Here is an 18,919-nt window from a genome sequence, read left to right on the forward strand (position 1 = left end):
TGCTTACCTGGTACTGAGAAGTTTTTTGGTTGACTTCATTTTCTCAAGATATCCTTAACAGGGTCCTGGTAACTTTGAGGTTATAGCTACCTATCTCATAGGATTGTGACTAAATGAAAATTTTAGGACTCTGGTATCTGTAAAGAACTGTACACATATGGGGAATGATACTATTGTTACTTGTCTTCCTACAAATATATACCTTGCACTTATAGGAGCATGTTTTTACCTTTACAGTTCTTAAAATCCTAACTTAGGATTCTTCCCATCCGTGTAATCCAGCTTTTAATGAAGGATACTTCACTACCTCACAGGTCAGGGCATTTCATCTTAAATAATTCTAATGTTTAACAAACACTTCTATTCTGAGCTTGGTCCTCATTCTGCCTTTTGAGTCTACTCTTTCACAAGAGAAAAGGAAAAAAATACTTTTTTCTCTGTGTGGTGATCATTCTTATAGTCCATACCTTTTTTTTTTTTAAATTTGGAATGGCTAAGATCTCTCATCATTTTACCTATCTTCCATCTATAGAATTTATTAGTCTTTCTTAAAATGGAGCATGGGTAGGAACTTTGCTTTTGAAACAGTGTACTATGCTGTTCCTTGTACATAAGAAGTCCTTCTGAGAGAATTTGAGACTATTAACAATACATGTAAATCATTGCATTAGCTTTCATTTTTGGCACTTACGAAACAGTGATTGAATTTACTGTTGGATCACTGCCCTGGGGTTTTCCCCTTCATTAGTGGCTTAATCTTAAACCAGGTCTGTCCCATCCTGTTACTTTATTCATTAGAATTTTAAAAAATCTAAGTGCTAGACAGGATTTGTCATTAGGATGTTTTCTTATTAACTTTGTAGCGTTCTTAAATTTTGATTCTGTGATTCATTATATTGGTTCTCACCTTTCCTTTGCCTAGTCCTTCTTCCAACTCTTCCCCAATCCAGTTTTACTCTCTTTTGATCATTGAAAGTGTTGATGAGGCAGGGTCAGATGCAGAGCACTATTAGATATCTTCTAGATTGACATCAGTACATTAATAATCATTTTTTGGATACTTCTGTAGAATGTGGTATGAATCTTTTTTATTCTTCACATCAAAAGCTGAAAAAAAATAATATTCTAGTTTGGTATGTTGAGTTAATATAGTTTTTTATATACAGTTATATATGGTTAATATATATAGTTAATATACATTGTTATAGATGATCTGATAATTTTGGTATATTTTTCAGTTTTGAAATATTTTAGTATTTGTCTTGGTTTCATTTTACCTATTTAAAAAAATATTTCCAGGAAATCCACTTACCCAGGATATATTGAACCTCTATCTGGAACCAGATGGAACAAGAAGGCTACTGAACTATTTGCTTGATAATTTGGCAGGTACTGCAAAAAGAAGTAAGTGGTCATTTGATTAAACCATTTTTTTTAGAAAGACATGTAAGAATATTGTTTAATTTTGTGTTTTATATTCAACTAGTTTCAACAGAACAACCACCTCCAAGATCTTGGATTATGTTACAAGAACCAGACAGAACACGGCCAACTGGTTGGTAGCCTAATTATTTAAATCTTATTTTTACTTTTTCTTTGTAAACCTAATAGTATTGTTGGTATGCTTTAGATTTTGGGCAGTGTTACAGTAGAATGCTTAAGGTTGATTTGGTTTGGGAGATAATAACGAAGACTTGATTACCTGGCCTCTTTACTATGCTACGGAAAGTTTGGTATAAAGCAGTACTTCTCAACCAGAGGCGATTTTATGCCCCAGAAGACATTTGGCAATGCCTGGAGATATTTTTTGATTGTTAACAACTGGTAGAAGTGCTCTTGGCATCTTGTGGCTAGAGATCAGAGGTGCTGCTGTTGAGGAACTCTGCTCTAAAGTATTGATCAAATTCAGTTATAATAAATACATGAAAATCTTTCTATACTGTAAGTTTCCAAACTGTACTGTGTTCCAGATGTATTTGATAATACAAAAGTTTAAGATAGCCAAAACACCTACTTAAAAGAGAAATTGAACTAATGACCTCTAATCTCCTTTTAAAATTGTATGAAAATAGTTTGAGCACTTCTGTGATGTGTGCAACAGGATTTGGTCTATAATACCCCTTTTCTTTCATGTGAATTAATAGTAGTTGCTCTGTAGAAGAAAAGTAGAGATGCCTGTTAAGAAAACTACCTGTCGGGTTTCCACATTCTACATTAACAATAGTTGAAGTGGTGGAGGGAACATAGAAATGAGGAGCCCTGGTCTTAGAGGCTGAAGGACTTAAGATCGTATTCTGTTAGTTTTTGAACCTTCTGTGTGTACCTCTGTAGCAGGAAACACATTATTTATTTATATTATAATTTGTTCACGTATCTGTCCTTCATTTATTTTCTAACATTACTTATGCCATGTCTGGCATATAGTAGTTTTTCAGTGAATATATATTGAATAAATAAAGTCAAACTTAGCATTTAAGTGAAAACTATTGAAATTAATTATGTTTTTTTTTTTCTGCCACGTGTGTGAATAAGTAAAGTTATCTTTCCTACAGCCTTGTTTTCTGTCATGTGCTATAATGTTCTTTGTGATAAATATGCGACCCGGCAGTTATATGGCTACTGTCCATCATGGGCACTAAATTGGGACTACAGGAAAAAGGCCATTATTCAAGAAATCTTGAGTTGCAATGCTGATGTCATAAGTCTTCAGGTAAGTCATCAGAAGAGCACTTGTTTAAATTGCAGAAATGCCCCAACATTGATCAAGCAAGGAACAGCTTGGGAACGCATTACACTGACACATATGAAGTCCTAGCTTTAGCAGTTATTAAAATATGGACTTTTTCTGTATTTAGTGAATTCTGGGAGCATTCACTGCCTGCTGTGCTTTGTAGCAGTGTGCTGCCAAATTAAGCAGATGGGTTAAGCTGGGTTTTAAGTGTTTGCTATGACAGCTAAATGTTTACTTTTTCCGCCCTGATGCTCCTGTACACTATTTTTTAATTGGGTGACAATGTTACTAAAATTGTAACACTATCAAGGTATAATTTTGCTTTACTACCAGTGGTAATTGAATAGTTAGGTCAAAGTAGAAAGGGCATTGAACCTGGTGCACAGTAACTGAGTTCTCAGTCCAACTCTCATAATAACTTACATGACCTTGGGCAAGTCACTCTCCTTGTGGTGTGAAATTTGATCTGTGGAGTTCCTGTTACCTCTCTGATTTTTGTTCTACGCCAATTCTAAAATATAAGGGAAAATATATGCATAGGGGTATATATGTCTTTCTATTCTTTACTCCTAAACAATAAAGAATTAACCTTATCAACTGGTACCTGTAAAATGACAGGTAGGTGTTCTGATTGGTTTCAGATAAATTACATCGAAAAAATGTAATTCTTCATTCTGCAGATCAGTCCTTTGAAATTCTTTTAAGTTCTTAAACTGTACATATAAAGGTAATGCATAGGACTGATTTTTGTCTTATGAAATAACTCTGCTATTTACAATTTTTCAGGAGGTTGAAACAGAACAGTATTACAGTTTTTTTCTGGTAGAACTGAAAGAACGTGGCTATAATGGATTCTTTAGTCCTAAATCTAGAGCTAGGACAATGTCAGAACAAGAAAGAAAACATGTTGATGGCTGTGCAATATTCTTTAAGACAGAAAAGTAAGTCATCTTCTTTCTTCCTTTCTTTTCTTTTTTTTTTTTTTGCTGAGCCACATGGCATGCAGAATCTTAGTTTCCAGACCAGGCATCGAACCTTGCCTCCTGCAGTGGAAGTGCAGAGTCCTAACTACTGGACTGCCAGGGAATTCCCAGTCATCTTATTTCTTAAAAAGAAAACTTTCTCTGTTTGCAGGATGGGGGCCAAGGGAATGGAAATTAGTTGGCAAATAAGAGAATGAGGCGTTTCATTATTACTCAAGAAAACAGTACTGTTGACTTAGAGGGTTTTGCTTTGATTCATCAGAAATAGTGTTTTGGAGGGCATGTTGAAAGTGCTGCTGTTTCTTCAGGTGTTTGCTAGGGTTTAACTCCAGTTGTTACTTGAAACACCTTGTAATTGCATTCCCTCTGGGATGGTGGAGAGATTCTTAAGCGTGTACTTAGGAAGAGAATTATTTTAAAATTATAAGATGGAATTTTCCAATGTGAAACCTAAACAGAAGATGACTACATTTTCTTAAGTTGTAAAAGTTTATCAAAATGTTATTTGTATCCGTAACAGACTGAGAACAACTTAAATGGACATGGGAAGCTTGGTGTTAAGTGTGGAGGATTTTCCATAATGTAATTTACATGCCATCATATCTGTTAAGGAAGTTGGGGAAAATTGCATTTTCCACAAAGCTAATGTCTTGGTATTCTCTATTTTATATTTGTGTGTGTGTGTTTGTTTTTGTTTTAGATTTACTTTGGTTCAGAAACACACTGTTGAATTTAATCAGCTAGCAATGGCAAATTCAGAAGGGTCTGAAGCTATGCTGAATAGAGTCATGACAAAAGATAACATTGGAGTTGCTGTACTGCTAGAACTTCGAAAGGAATTGATTGAAATGTCATGTGAGTGACTTTTCCACTTCCTATGAAATTGACCTCCAAAATTTAATAGAAAACAAAAAATTTGTTACATATTAATAGTCTTGTCTAACACCTGAAGAAACTCAGAATTTAAATCTTAGATTCTAAAACCTTATATCCATTTATCTCTACCGCAAAGCTCAAGATGAGGAAACATTGCCCAGAAAACTATGTCAAATCTTAAAAGGCTTAAAGCCAAAGGAAAAAAACAGCTTTCTTTTCTCCTCAAGAATTTTTCACATAAAATGCTGAAGTGTAAATATTAGTTAAAATGACTGCTCAGAGAGAAGAACTCCATACACTTACATAATTTCTTGGCAACAGGGATATTCTGTATGCTGACTTCTCTTCCTGACCTTTTTAGTCATTATTTTAAAGGTCTTGAGTTTTGGAGAAATGGACCACTTATTTCAAATTAAATGTGTGTTTAGAGTGACCTTCATGCTACGAACTGAAACTTCTGTCACTTGAGGAACAGTTGGAAATGGGGATATTTAATCTGAGGGATAGAAAGATGAAAGATGGAACTTAATGACTATCTTAAACATATCTTAAGAAAAAGGGTGTCAATTTAATTTTATGATGCTCAATTTAGGACATCTAGAAGACCAGAAGTTTTAAGGAGATGGAACTATTTAAAAATCAAGCTGTCCCAAATAGAATGGGCTGTCTCTGTTCAAGTAGTGAATACCCTATTCTGGAAGTACTCAACCGAGAGGTTAGATGTCTATTTCTCAGGTTTGTTGTAGGGTAGATTCAGTCATCAGGTGGGAGATTGTTAACTAAATTTTAGACTTCTTTATTATTCCCAAGATTCTGAGATATTACTTGCTTTCAGACCCTGTGAGCATATATGGGGTTATGGACAGGTTTTGTTTGTTTCTTTTCTTTTTGTCTAATATAGCTGGAAAGCCACATCTTGGAACAGAAAAACAACTTATTCTCGTGGCTAATGCTCATATGCACTGGGACCCTGAATACTCTGATGTGAAGTTGGTTCAAACAATGATGTTCCTCTCAGAAGTGAAGAACATCATTGATAAAGCCTCGAGAAGCCTCCAGTCCAGTGCATTGGGAGAATTTGGAACTATTCCACTGGTGTTGTGTGCAGATCTTAATTCTTTGCCGGACTCTGGTAAAAACAAAACAAAACAAAACAATGCTATTTTATATAGAATGCTTACTGACTTAAAATGTTTTTGTAATGTGTTGTTTCTTATAATTCCAAATTTAGTCAAAATGAAAATTCAATTTATAGTGGCAGCTATGAATCAGGTTAAAAAAAATGTGTTGTGGAGTAGGGGAACCATTTTGAAAATGAAATGGTATTATGAAAAACCTCAGGAGGAAGGATGTTAATCATCTTCAGTAAACACGTAGGTGATAACTTGAAGTAACTTATTAAAGAACATATAATTGTATTTCATTATCCCCAGGTTATATGTAATGCACACTCTGAAAAGGTTATTAAGACAGACTCTTTGGGATTCCAGCATGTGGTAATAAAATCCAGTTTAAATTTGACCGTATATTAAAGGATCTCCAGTTTTGATGGGCTTGATTAGAAAAATACACCTCAGGTGGAAATTGAGATTTTTTTTTATTTACACAGATCAGGCAAGTGATTTTAACAAAAAAAGATCAAGAATCTTGATTTTTAATCACAAAGTAGAAGAATACAGAAAGCCTTATTCTTAAATACTTTTCCATAGTTAGTACAGTGAGTAAAAGCCATAGTCCTTGTAATATCAAACTAAGTATTTCTTTTTGTCTTTTGGCTCCTTGTTTATACTTTCTCACATACATACACAAGAATACTTTTCCTTGGACTTACATGCATGCAAGAATGCGCACATTCACACATACACACATTCACACGCTCAGAGTGGTTAAATTCAGTAGCACATCACTGCTATCACAATAGATGAGAGAATAGATAATAAGTTAGAAACTATGTTAAAATTCGTTTTCAGGGCTTCCCTGGTGGCGCAGTTGAGAGTCCTCCTGCTGATGCAGGGGACACAGGTTCGTGCCCCGGTCCGGGAAGATCCCACATGCCACGGAGCGGCTGGGCCCGTGAGCCATGGCCGCTGAGCCTGCGCGTCCGGAGCCTGTTCTCCGCAACGGGAGTGGCCACAACAGTGAGAGGGCCCCGTACCGCAAAAAAAAAAAAAAAAAAAAAAATTTCGGGGAAATAAAGGTGTCTAAGATCCATAATTCTTCTTTCAAAGCCATCTGGGGATTACCGGCAATTTCTCTACATGCCTTGCATCCTCTTTTTAGCTACAAAGTATCTGAGGGGCCAAGAGAGACTCTTGTCAAATAATGCAGATCTTAGGACCTATTTCCATGTTGCAAAATACAGTATTTTAATAGCAAACACATGGGAAAATGTCCAGTCTTGTTAACTAATTAAATGAAAGTTAAATATTTGCAGAACCCATCGTATGCTTCGCATATTGGAAAAATACTGTCCAGGGATGCTGAAGTTGCTCTGTAACTCTTTCAGAGTTGGCTCTGTGTGTGTGTGTGTGTGTGTGTGTGTGTGTGTGTGTGTACATTTTTCATTTTCACCAAGAACTTTAGTGAACAGCGTATTCACCGTTTTGTTCTACTACGTTCTGCCATTTTTCAGGCAACTTCATAATTCCATCTTCCCAAAACTTTTTATCTTTTTGAGCAAAGAACTGTTCCAGGTGCCTTTTACAGTCTTCCAGGGAATTGAAATTTTTTCCATTAAGAGAATTTTGTAAAGACTGAAATCAATGGAAATCCGAAGGTGCAATGCCTATTGAATATGGCTGATGAATGAGAACTTCCCAGCCAAGCTGTAACAGTTTTTGCCTGGCCATCAAAGAAACATGCGGTCTTGCATTATCCTGATGGAAGATTATGCGTTTTCTGTTGACTAATTCCAGACGCTTTTTGTCGAGTGCTGCTTTCAGTTGGTCTAATTGAGAGCAGTACTTGTTGGAATTTAATCGTTTGGTTTTCCGGAAGGAGCTTATAATAGAGGACTCCCTTCCAATCCCACTATATATACATATCATCTTCTTTGAATGAAGACCGGCCTTTGGTGTGGTTGGTGATAGTTCATTTTGCTTGCCCCACAATCTTTTCCATTCCACATGGTTGTACAGTATCCACTTTTCATCAGCCATCACAATTTGTTTTAAAAACGGAACATTTTCATTATATTTCGGTAGAGAATCGCACGCGGAAGTTGGTCAAGAAGGTTTTTTTCACTTATGTGGAACCCAAAAATCAAAGCAATTAACATAACCAAGCTGGTGCAGATGATTTTCAACGCTTGATTTGGATATTTTGAGTATGTTGGCTATCTCTCGCGTGGTACAGCGTTGATTGTTCTCAATTAATGTCTCTATTTGATTGCTATCAACTTCAACTGATCTACCCGACTGTGGAGCATTAAACATTGAGAAATCTGCAGCACGAAACTTTGCAAACTACTTTTGACACGTTCAGTCAGTCACGGCACCTTCTCCATACACTGCACAAATTTTTTTGCGTTTCAGTTGCATTTTTAACTTTGTTTAAATAGTAAGGCATAATATGCTGAAAACGTTGCTTTTTTTCTTCCATCTTCAGTATTAAAATGGCTACACAAAAATTCACCAATTTTGAGAAGTTTCTTTTTAAATGCACACTGATATGACTGCTGTCACAATCTAACAAAATTGTTTCGAATGAACTTAAGTGCTACTGGAGCCATCTTACGGAAAACACTGAAAGAACTTTTTGGCCAACCCAATGTATATTTAGGCACGATGAATCCTAATCTTGGTATTTTATACTAAGCATAGCAGAAACCTACATACTAAGATGTTGATTATAGTATTCTTTTTTTTTTTAAGGTAGAAATAACATGAATTTAAAAAAATAAGGAACTAGCTTAACAAATACTATACATCAGCCCAGTTGTATTATGCAATCATTAAAAAAAAATAATTGAGAAGACATATGAACATAAGTTCATGTGATACAGTATAGAATATTCAGTATACTATGATTAAAACCATGTAAAAATGGGTTTATACAAGTTTTGGCAAATGTGAAAAACAGTGAAACATTTTAGAAAGTGGGAATATGTGTGATTTAAAACTTTACTACCGAATTATGTTTTTAGTTATGTGTTGTACACTGTGTATTATACTTGACAGTGCAAAAAGTACATTTATTTTCATTATAGGTGTTGTGGAATATTTGAGCACTGGTGGAGTAGAAACAAATCATAAAGACTTTAAGGAACTGAGATATAATGAAAGTCTTACAAACTTCAGCTGTAATGGGAAAAATGGGACAACCAATGGAAGGATCACTCATGGTTTCAAGTTAAAGAGTGCCTATGAGAGTGGCCTGATGCCTTACACAAATTACACGTTTGATTTTAAGGTGAGTTTTGAGATAATAAACTTTTAAAGCCTTCATTTCTTTAAAGTGTCTTATAACTTTATGATGGCTTTAAATGTTAATGCTCAGAATGGAATTAAGCCATCTCGAACTAGTTGACAGCAGCATTCTTTTATTACCGGCCTCTCCCATTGTGGAGCACAGGCTCCGGATGCACAGGCTCAGCGGCCATGGCTCACGGGCCTAGCTGCTCTGCGGCAGGTGGGATCTTACCGGATCGGGGCACGAACCCGTGTCCCCTGCATCAGCAGGCAGACTCTCAACCACTGTGCCACCAGGGAAGCCCTCTTTTATTACTTTTAATGTAGAATTCCATGTGATTAGAGTCCCATCCGTACTTTATAGATACCTATTAGAATCATTTCCAAGGTAAGAAATCAGATGAAATAATGATAGTAAATCCTGAGTTAACTGTCACCTTTTTGGGGCAATTTTTTTTTTTTATAGGCTCATTACTAACAGCTGGATATGCAGGGCCATCATATTTAATTTGCTGTCAAATTTGTTCCATCTCTATTTCAGTTTAACTGAAACTGTACTACTTGAGAACCAAAATGTCTTTTATTATTAGCCATTTTAAAATTTCTAATATATATATTATTTATATGCCTTGTTACACAATTAATGGATTACAATATGGAGCCTTTTCCTTAGTAATTCTCCTCATTTTTATTATCTGTGGTTGTTTAGGACTTGTGTTCAACTGTCCTTTTTAGCCACCTTTTGCATTTACGCTCTCTAAAATCCTAATTTTCCATTTCTAACCTGCTGAGAAAATAATCATTCAGGTTAGATTGTCTATTAGAATAGTGTAAATACTTGTGTTAACTGGTTCTTAATTTTAGAGGGGAGGTTGTTTAGACTCCTTTGAGAAACTGTTGAAAACTGACAATTTTTTTTTATTTGGCTTTGGAGGATCCACAGTACTGTAGATAATGATTTAACCCTGGGAACAGATGAGTGTGTAGAGTTGAAGAGAGACTGGAGTAGACTGGGGAAAACTAACATGTAAATGACAGTAACCAGAGAGGTGGAAAACCAGGACAGTATAGGAACTTAAATGCAAGGAAAGAAAGCCTTTCTAGGGAAAGAGGTGTGTGTGTTAAGCTTCAGAAAGATATTGATAAGAGTTGTTTCACTTGAGAGCTAGTAGTCAGAGAAACTAGAATATGATGAGTTGGAGAATAACTGAGCAATGAGGTAGGAAAAACCAACTTTTAGATTCTTATTTCAAGCAGGTTGATTGAAGAAGAGGTGAGGGTGATAACTAAAAGGTGGGAGAGATTAGGGATTTTTTTTTTTTCCTCTTGTTCCTGTTCCTGATAGAAAGTTAGGAAGAAGACTCTTGAACATGCTTAAATGTTCTTGGCCAGGAGCATGTAAAGGAGAGTCTGAAGTTATAGGGAGGAAAGGAGCAAACCAAGAGTAACCTAGCTGTGTGCCAGATGCTGTGTCTGGGTACTGTTGAGGTTGTTGAGAGCAGAGACAGCCTGGCCCTCGTGGAATCATGTTCTGGTGGGAGAGATAGGTCTCAACCACACAAATGAGTATATAGTTACACCTTGGGGGAGTGCGTTAGCAAGGGAAAAGAATCAGAGGTGGTAGGAGCTATTAAGTGGGTGAGGGCAGGATTCAGGAAGGCCTTGGGAAAGTGATTAAACTTGGCACTTGAAGGTTGAGAAGGAGTTAGCCAGTTGACAAGTAGAAGAAAGTGTTCCAGACATGTGTGGAGGCCCTGGGGCAGGAAAGAGCTTGACGCCTACAAGGAATGTACCCCACTTCACACCGCACCTCCCTACTCCCCAAAAAGGGCCAGTATGGCAGTGGAGTAGTGAGCAAGGAAAAGTGTCACAAATTAAGTTAGGAAAGAGAAGCAGAGGCCCTATCATGAAGGATTCTTTAGGTCTTGTTAAAGATTTTGAAAAGATCCAGATAGGAAGAAGAATGATTATCATCCCTAAACTTTCTTCATTCTCACATTTGGGGATGCCATTTGGTTTATGTAGTATTGCCTTTTCCTACAGGCTAATAAGTTTCTTTGTTTGACTCTAAGGATATGTCTTGAAAGTTCTCAGTGTTCAAGTGTTATCTTATGTGGGGCCTTGTCTTTTTTTTCTTTTTGCCTTCTGTTTTTCAGGGTATAATTGACTACATCTTCTATTCTAAACCTCAGCTGAACACTTTAGGCATCCTGGGACCTCTGGACCACCATTGGCTAGTTGAGAACAATATCAGCGGCTGCCCACACCCACTCATCCCCTCTGACCACTTCTCACTTTTTGCACAACTGGAGCTCTTACTGCCTTTCCTGCCCCAAGTTAACGGCATTCACCTTCCTGGCAGGAGGTAGTCAAGTACCTTCAGAGGATGACCTCAGTTTCACTCGTAAACTCGTAAAAAATCTGAATATAGGGGAGTGAGGTATGGCCACTAGGGATTTTTTTTCCTTAATGATGATTTGAGTTTTCAATCTGATTATTTGATAAGGATATAGTATGAAAGCCAGGTGCTAGCAAACAGACAAATTCTGAGCCCGATATGCTTTATATACTGTTAGACAGGGACTGGTGTGTTTGCACCTATCTTTAATTTGTTACAAGTAATTTTCCTGTTTCTTCTATCCAATATAATATTTTCATGCCTTGAAATAGGAAAATGTTTGAACAGCATATTCTCTTTGCACAGAAATCTGTAGCACTACTTTTTTGAGGCCAGTAATAACATCCAGAGATCATTCTTCCATACTTTACTCCCTCCTTTTTCAGACTTGTTTGTAAAATATAGAATTTAAATTTAGCCTTTATGATTGTATATGATCCACAGAAGACCTGATTTATGAAATTTTGTACTAAAAAAATCAGATTTGGAAATGATTGTATTGTAATCTAAGGCTAAGTTTTTTTTACCTGTTTCATGTGTTATAAAGGCCAGCTTGTAAAAGAAGTTGCAACAGACTTTCTCTGCTGATGATTTGCACTGTTAGGGTTTTGTTAGCCCTTTTGTACTACTTTGTTTTTAAATTGAGAACATTGCTCTTTAAATCTAAATCTGTTTAAAGTTTAGGACATTTTCTTGGACCAGAGGCAACTTACCCATGAATTCCTGGGTTTTTACAAAAAACTATCTACCAGGACAGATAAGCTGAGCAGTGAATGATCTGTAGGCATTATGGACTGAATGTAATGGTTAATATATGTACATTCTGATATTTTTAAATCCTCAGCTTTTTTAAGTTACAAAATTACAGCTGCTTAGGGACAGCTTCTTAACTCCTTTTTGAGACACTTCCTGTCCTATCTCCACTGTGCCTGCCTGAATTTGTTCTCACCAAGCACTGCCTGTGCATGCAGAGAAAATCTGTGCATCCTCTTTTATATTTTTAAATACTGTTTAACATTTGTCAGAGTTTTATGAAAATGCTTTTGTATGGGCTGTGGCTTTTTTTCCATTGTGAAGCATTGAATATCACATTTTGGAACATGTTCATAGGGTGGGTCCCTGGGTCTTTACTCACCAGACCCAAGCACTGCTTCTTGGTGTCATTGCACAGTGCTATTCATCACCCAGAGTACTAGTATCATGTGAATTCTTTTTGTTTTCTATGTATTCCTTAGTTTCCATGTTTTTTAGAAATCATTCCTTTAAAAAAAAAGTAATTTTCCATTTATGAAGCAGTATAAAATAAATGAGATGTATTTTCAAAACAGGTCCCTAAGACAATACTTCAGATCATTTTAAAAGTGACTAAGTCATTTTAACATGTCAACCAAGATAAAAGTTATATTATACCTTGTATTTTGCCCATAGTGCTGTTAGTAGAGATTAAAGCCAGCTCTAACTTTGCAAAGTTAACTCCTATATGTTCTGTTCTCATTCATTCATTCTCTCAAAAAAATCAAATGAATTCACAGGGAACTTGGTCTAACTGCTTTTGTTTCAACTGCAGGCAGGGGAGCAAAAGGACACCATGTATGTGAGCATTAAGAAAAGAAATTGTTGAATGTTAGTAACAGTTTTTATACAGAGAGTGAGTCATTTTGGATAATGACTTAAAATTTTATGAAAAATGTTTAGCACTTAAATGTGCTTATTCTGTTTTTAAGAGAAAATAAAATCTCATACTGTTTAAGTAAATGATTCTTTTTTTTTTTTTTTCTTTTTCTTTAAAAAAAAAGAAAAAATTCTCCAAAAGGTTTTGATCTTGAATCTTTGTCTGGGACCTGGTTTTTCCTTTGAAGTTTTTTTTTTTTTTTTTTTTTTTAAACATTTTGTTGTGATGGTTTTTTATTTTTTGCTTTTTGTTTTAAGTTGTGCTGGCACCGAACACATCCAGTTTATAGTCAGTACATTGGAAAGCTGGTATTACTGATATAGAACCAATGCATAACTTTTATGGGGTTTCTTTTTGGGTTTTTTGTTTTGTTTGTAAAGTGTGAATAAAAGGTGTGTTTACTCATTTATCCTAAACACTGTGTTGGTAATGTGCATCATGACAATTTCCAGCAAGGGCAAGCTGGAGCTGGTTGGACTGATGAGATGAAGGAAACTGCTTTTCTTATGATCTGCATTATATAATAACAGGTCCAGAGAGCTTTATGGAAGGGGAAGGGGAGAAGCACTTACTCTGTTTATGGAGGATATATTCTTTTCATAGATGCTGGAACTAGAGTGCACTTGTTAGATGCTAAAGGTTTGAGCTTTACATAAAATGTTTTCATCTGTGTTTGTTACTGTCTACAAAATATTTGAATTTGGGGGCAGCATAGTAAGATATAATGGCCTGTTACGTCTTGAAAATATTTGTTCTTGCCTCTTCTAGGCAGACTGCATTCTGTGGCAGACTACCTTCTGTGGGTCAGTTTGAACAGCTTCTCCACCTTATTAGATAGTGATAAATTGAACCAAGAGTGTAGATTTACAACTGTAAACTTTAAAAGAGAGAAAAATATTTTAAGTCTACAGGGAATAAATGGTCACACCAAAATAGACTGATAAGCAAGATTTTGTGTTTTAAGTATCTTCTGTGTCCTGAATAATTTCCAATAATCCGTACTCCCTAAAATGCAATAAAAACTAGTATGTTTTCACAGTATAGGTTTTCTTCAAAAATTCTGTAACAAATATATTTAATGTGGTGTTGCCATAATGTAATTTCAGTATTCTTACTGGATAAATCCATTTTATGAATGTTTTACAGAAAATTCGGGGTATATTTTCTGTTTTTAATGATCAGAAATTTGGAGGCGCTCAGTTCCTTGTAAATCTCTTGAAGTACAGTTTACTGTATTAGTGATAATTATTTATGCTTTAAGAATTTAAACAATGTTCATCAAAATTAATTTATGGCATAATTTAAACTAAAGTTGTAGAAATAAATTGTTGATTGCAACTTTAATAGTCCTAGAAGATAGGCAGGGAACATCTCCAAGAAATGTGCTTTTATTTTTACTTGATTTGGTGACAGCCAGGAAAACTTATTTTGAGTTAGCACTTTGAAACCTAAGGACATTATTAAATTGGGTAGAATGCACTTCTAAATGTTGAAATTAAAATTTCAAAGCTCTTAAAAGATTTCCGGTTTTCAATAATAAACTCCAATTTTAGTATTCCATTTTTTACTATTTAAACTTATAGAATTCGTTTCCATAGTGACTTTTAAGGTTTTGGGGTCATGCTATATAAGTATAAAAGCCAACCTAAGCAAAGCAGTTATAGCAATTTGCTCTTTTAATGAACCAATAAGAATACCCGGTACAAATGCTGCAGATATTTCAAAGAAAACCTTTAGCAAGTGTTTCTCCCCTACTTGTAAACAGTATTTTGAGATGTTCACTTTGCTCTTCTTTTTGGTTACATAAATTTTAGTAACCAGTATGTTGAAGTAGTGTTTAAAATAGAATATCTAGTCTTTATTTACAATACATTAAATTGTGTAATGCACTGGACTAAGTTTTGTTTACCATTCATGTAACAAAACCCAGCACATTATCTGCACTAAGCTCAAAGAATGTCCCATTTGCCTAGGCAGCTCTTCGATAAGGGTAATGGGAAACTGAATATGACCTATGGACTGGTGGTAACAAGGGCTTTTACTCTTCTTTTCAGTGGAACCTTCTTGGTCAAATTGTAACTAGCTAGTATTATATTTATATACAGGGTCTCTTTTCTTTACCGATGTATTTTCCTACTCATAGTCAACCAATAAATTCAATTACCTGTTTCAAATATTTTTAAAGTGTAATTTGTATAGCTGTAGTATTGAGGTTTGAGAAAATATGTGTTAATCAGCAGACCACCTATTTAAAATTCTGAGTCATCTGGGACAGGGTTATAACTCACCCTTTGAAAGGGAAGAGTGAACGGGGACAGTGCTATGATATAGGGAGATGGTGTAAACTTAAGGATCTCCTTATTGGCTGTGGTATTCTGTATAACACTCATATCTTTGCCAAAGTTCAATTTTATATTTAGGCAACTGATGATCCTTTTGTATTTAGGATTTTTGTTGTTGTTACCATATACCTCATAGTATAAGAAATGGGCTCATGTGTCTTTCATCCTTTGGAAGGAGGTTGACATATTTTGAATAAATGCTTTTAATACAGTAGCAAACATTGTATTGGTGGGGTTATATTAATTCATTAAATGTTTTAATTGTTACATGTATAGTTTGTTGTATATATAAACTTTAAAATTGTCTGACTTCCCAACTCTTCAGAGCATTGAGTCTATTTTTAGAAACTACTTCTTTAACAAATAAATGTAAATTTTTATATAGATGCTGGGAAAAAAATCCTTTAAAATCACAGCACAATTAGATAAAATGAATGTTTGCTGAGATGTCCAGTTTTTAAAGTAGGCATTTTCTACCTAATCCTTAATATATAATTTTATCTCTCTAACAGAAGTCTTGTTCTTCCTTATGATTGCCAAAAAAATGTTGTAGAAGTTAATGAAATATGCCCATATTTATAAATTCTAGTTCTGTAGAGGAACAAGTATCTAAGGAAACATGAACTGAAATATATATGCAATAAAGTTTTCAGGTTTTAGGTAAAAATGTTATATATATTGAGAATTCCCTTCTTTGAGTGTTATTTATGTATTTAAATTTAAATTGAGTTTAAAATAAGCTTTCATAAATACTTTAAAGGCAATTTTAATATACAGGTTATATATTATAAGAGTCCTTAGAAGATAGTTTTTACTAGAATTTTACAAGAATTTTAGGCTATTTCTGTAAGTTAATAATTTGCTCCAAATAATGAAAAATGTTCTAAATAGATTGTTCCTCAAATGAGTCTAACCAGCTAGTCTATAGCTAGGAATTGAGAAGACTGCTGGATTACCAGGTGACTTGAAGACCAGTTTCTGCAGTTACTTTAGCAACATTGACAGTTTAAATCAAATGAGTAGGGAGATGTCCATTTTCTCATTTTCTTTGAACTGCACACTTCAATTCACTCTAATCTCAAAAGCTATTAAATTATTTTGGGCCTGTTGTAAGACACTTTGTTCGCTACACCAATGTGACTGGAGGTGGTGTCTCAAGAGCTCCTACTGCCATATACTTTTCAGGCTTACTAGCAAAGTGAATTTAAGCTGTGGGGTCCCAGAGAGCCAACTCAGCATGACTGCTTCATTAATTTATTAATGGCTTTTTTTTTTTCTTTTTTTGTGGTACGCGGGCCTCTCACTGCTGTGGCCTCCCCTGCCGCGGAGCACAGGCTCTGGACGCGCAGGCCCAGTGGCCACAGCCCACGGGCCCAGCCGCTCCACGGCATGCGGGATCCCCCCGGACCGGGGCACAAACCCGCGTCCCCTGCATCGGCAGGCGGACCCCCAACCACTGCGCCACCAGGGAAGCCCTATTAATGCCTTTTGACTGCCAACCCTATAGCCCTGGTGATTTCAGTATCTCCGCTTCATGGCAGTCCTGCTAGTACTATTTTTTCCCAAGCTTTGTGTAATTCTTGAAAGCCTGATCCATGAAAGACATTGAAAAGGGACGCTGGTGTGATCAAATTCAAGGAGAAGAAAGCTGTAAAATGCAGGACTTGCTTTCCTTTTAATATTCATACTGATGCAGGTGGCTCCTTCTCAGGGCAATGATGTAGGTGTGAGGGGTATATGCTCACATTCTGAGCTTTATATAGGGAGTTACCATCTCCCCTCCCCATTAACATGATGCTTGCTAGTGGTGACTTTGAACAGACCTGATGAGTGGGAGGACTATATGTAATTAGTCCATTGCGATGAATCAGAGTTGTCCTTAATCTACTTTTCCTAGTCACCATACTGATCAATACTTATTTAGAATTTCTTCTTGTCAGACACTATGTTTAGATTGGAAATAGAGATTTATCAGATGTTCTCTGACTTCAGGTTGTTCATTGGTCATTATAATCTAGTGTTATAATGTGCTGAAGATACACCAGGTATGGAGGGAGCAAATCTCTGTCTACATGGGTCTATAAAGCCTTCCAGGTGACTGTAGAACTGGTTTTGAAGGACTAAGAACTTGTTTACTGGATGAATAATAGGAGATGTATTAAATGCCTTTGTGAAATGTGTATAGCTATGAATGGAATGGATTTTGAACATGATGAGGGTCTTTCAGTGGGAAGTGCACTAGTGGAGTGTCTGGAACACGGTGGGCACCTTTGAACTTTGAACCATGTACTAAAGTATGAACTTTATCCTGTAGGTGGTGGTAAAGAACCACACAGGGTTTTAAATGGGAGTAGCATTACCCAATTTGTGTTTAGAAAGGTCATTCTAGCAGTGTTGTGGAGGGTGGATTAAGACAATGACAAAAGGCAGTGTTTTACAAAAATGAAATATCTTCAGTTAAGCCAGTAATTACCTATAGAATATAAGACCTTTCTAATAGTACTAAAGATTAGTTGATTCAGAATTGAAAAACTGAAACTATATTATCTTTAGATGAGCTGTGATGTAAAAGACACTGCCCAGTTAATACTTTGTATGCTTTGTATTAAAGGAGTTCCAATTTTACAAAAAAATATGAATTCTCAGCCTAAAAAAAAAAATCACTTGTGGCATGTTTTTGCATCTTTGACATCTGCAGAAGAATTTTGCTAGATACAAAGAAAAAAGTTACTATCACTACAGAAAGTGCTTCTGCTATGTTAGGTCAAAAATCTGGATCTCTTGGAATTTTTTAATGAGCCTGGATTTCTCTTACTGTTTTGTTTCACCTAGTGATGCTTATTGCAAATAAGTTTTCTGAAACAGACTCTTTGAAAAGTGTCACTATTGTTAAAATTGATCAGTATATAGGTTCAAATCCAGGAACCATAACCAGTTTGTGATAAAAGACAATTTAACAATCTTGTCTTCCTTACTAATGCTCATTGGTTGAATTAAGAATTTTTAACAATGATTTACGTTTCTATTCCAGTTTCAGATTTTCTTGCAACAAAAGGAATGCCAAGTATTCAGTAATCAAGAGCAAAACATGTCAGTGTAATACACACTTTCTTGCTGATATCACACTGTATATGAGTAAACCAAAATTAAAACTCCAAGGAAAAGAAAAGCTTGTCACCTTCACAGATAGGTACAAAAATTTATGTTGAAATTGAAGCATCATGATACGGATCCAGAAATGCTGATTTTGCATAGTTTCTGACATAAATTTTCATTGTAATTAGCATTTTGTAAATTTGCTGCAAAAGCTATCAGGAAAATTTGAAAAACACTTAGTTGATACTGAATAAGCTTAGAGTTGCTTTTGAAATTATGTAAATACCCCTCCCTTTGAATTTGATTTAATCTAGAGTTGACACAAGAATTAGTACTTAACTTGAGCAGAAAAGTTCTTAACTTGGAGAGAAATTGATAACCTTTTGCTAAAATGTTAAATAGGTTCATATAA

At 35.5% G+C, this 18,919-nt stretch overlaps 1 protein-coding gene across 5 annotated transcripts in view; it reads left to right on the plus strand.

The window, feature by feature from the left end:
- The window catches only part of CNOT6 (CCR4-NOT transcription complex subunit 6), a 66,846-nt gene extending 51,603 nt beyond the window's left edge, over positions 1 to 15,243 (plus strand). For 3 of the 5 annotated variants that reach the window (XM_067732625.1, XM_067732628.1, XM_067732629.1), the window contains 8 exons: positions 1,300 to 1,404; positions 1,487 to 1,555; positions 2,553 to 2,710; positions 3,518 to 3,672; positions 4,415 to 4,569; positions 5,492 to 5,722; positions 8,798 to 9,000; positions 11,156 to 15,243. In XM_067732625.1, coding sequence (XP_067588726.1) covers positions 1,300 to 1,404; positions 1,487 to 1,555; positions 2,553 to 2,710; positions 3,518 to 3,672; positions 4,415 to 4,569; positions 5,492 to 5,722; positions 8,798 to 9,000; positions 11,156 to 11,368 — 1,289 coding nt within the window. In that variant the 3' untranslated portion in view covers positions 11,369 to 15,243. The remainder of the gene's footprint in view (positions 1 to 1,299; positions 1,405 to 1,486; positions 1,556 to 2,552; positions 2,711 to 3,517; positions 3,673 to 4,414; positions 4,570 to 5,491; positions 5,723 to 8,797; positions 9,001 to 11,155) is intronic. The other 2 variants (XM_067732627.1, XM_067732626.1) reach the window with 2 other exon arrangements.
- The last annotated feature ends 3,676 nt before the right edge of the window (positions 15,244 to 18,919 follow it).

The sequence above is a fragment of the Pseudorca crassidens genome, chromosome 3 (genome assembly GCF_039906515.1).
Source record: "Pseudorca crassidens isolate mPseCra1 chromosome 3, mPseCra1.hap1, whole genome shotgun sequence".
Lineage (NCBI taxonomy): Eukaryota > Metazoa > Chordata > Mammalia > Artiodactyla > Delphinidae > Pseudorca > Pseudorca crassidens.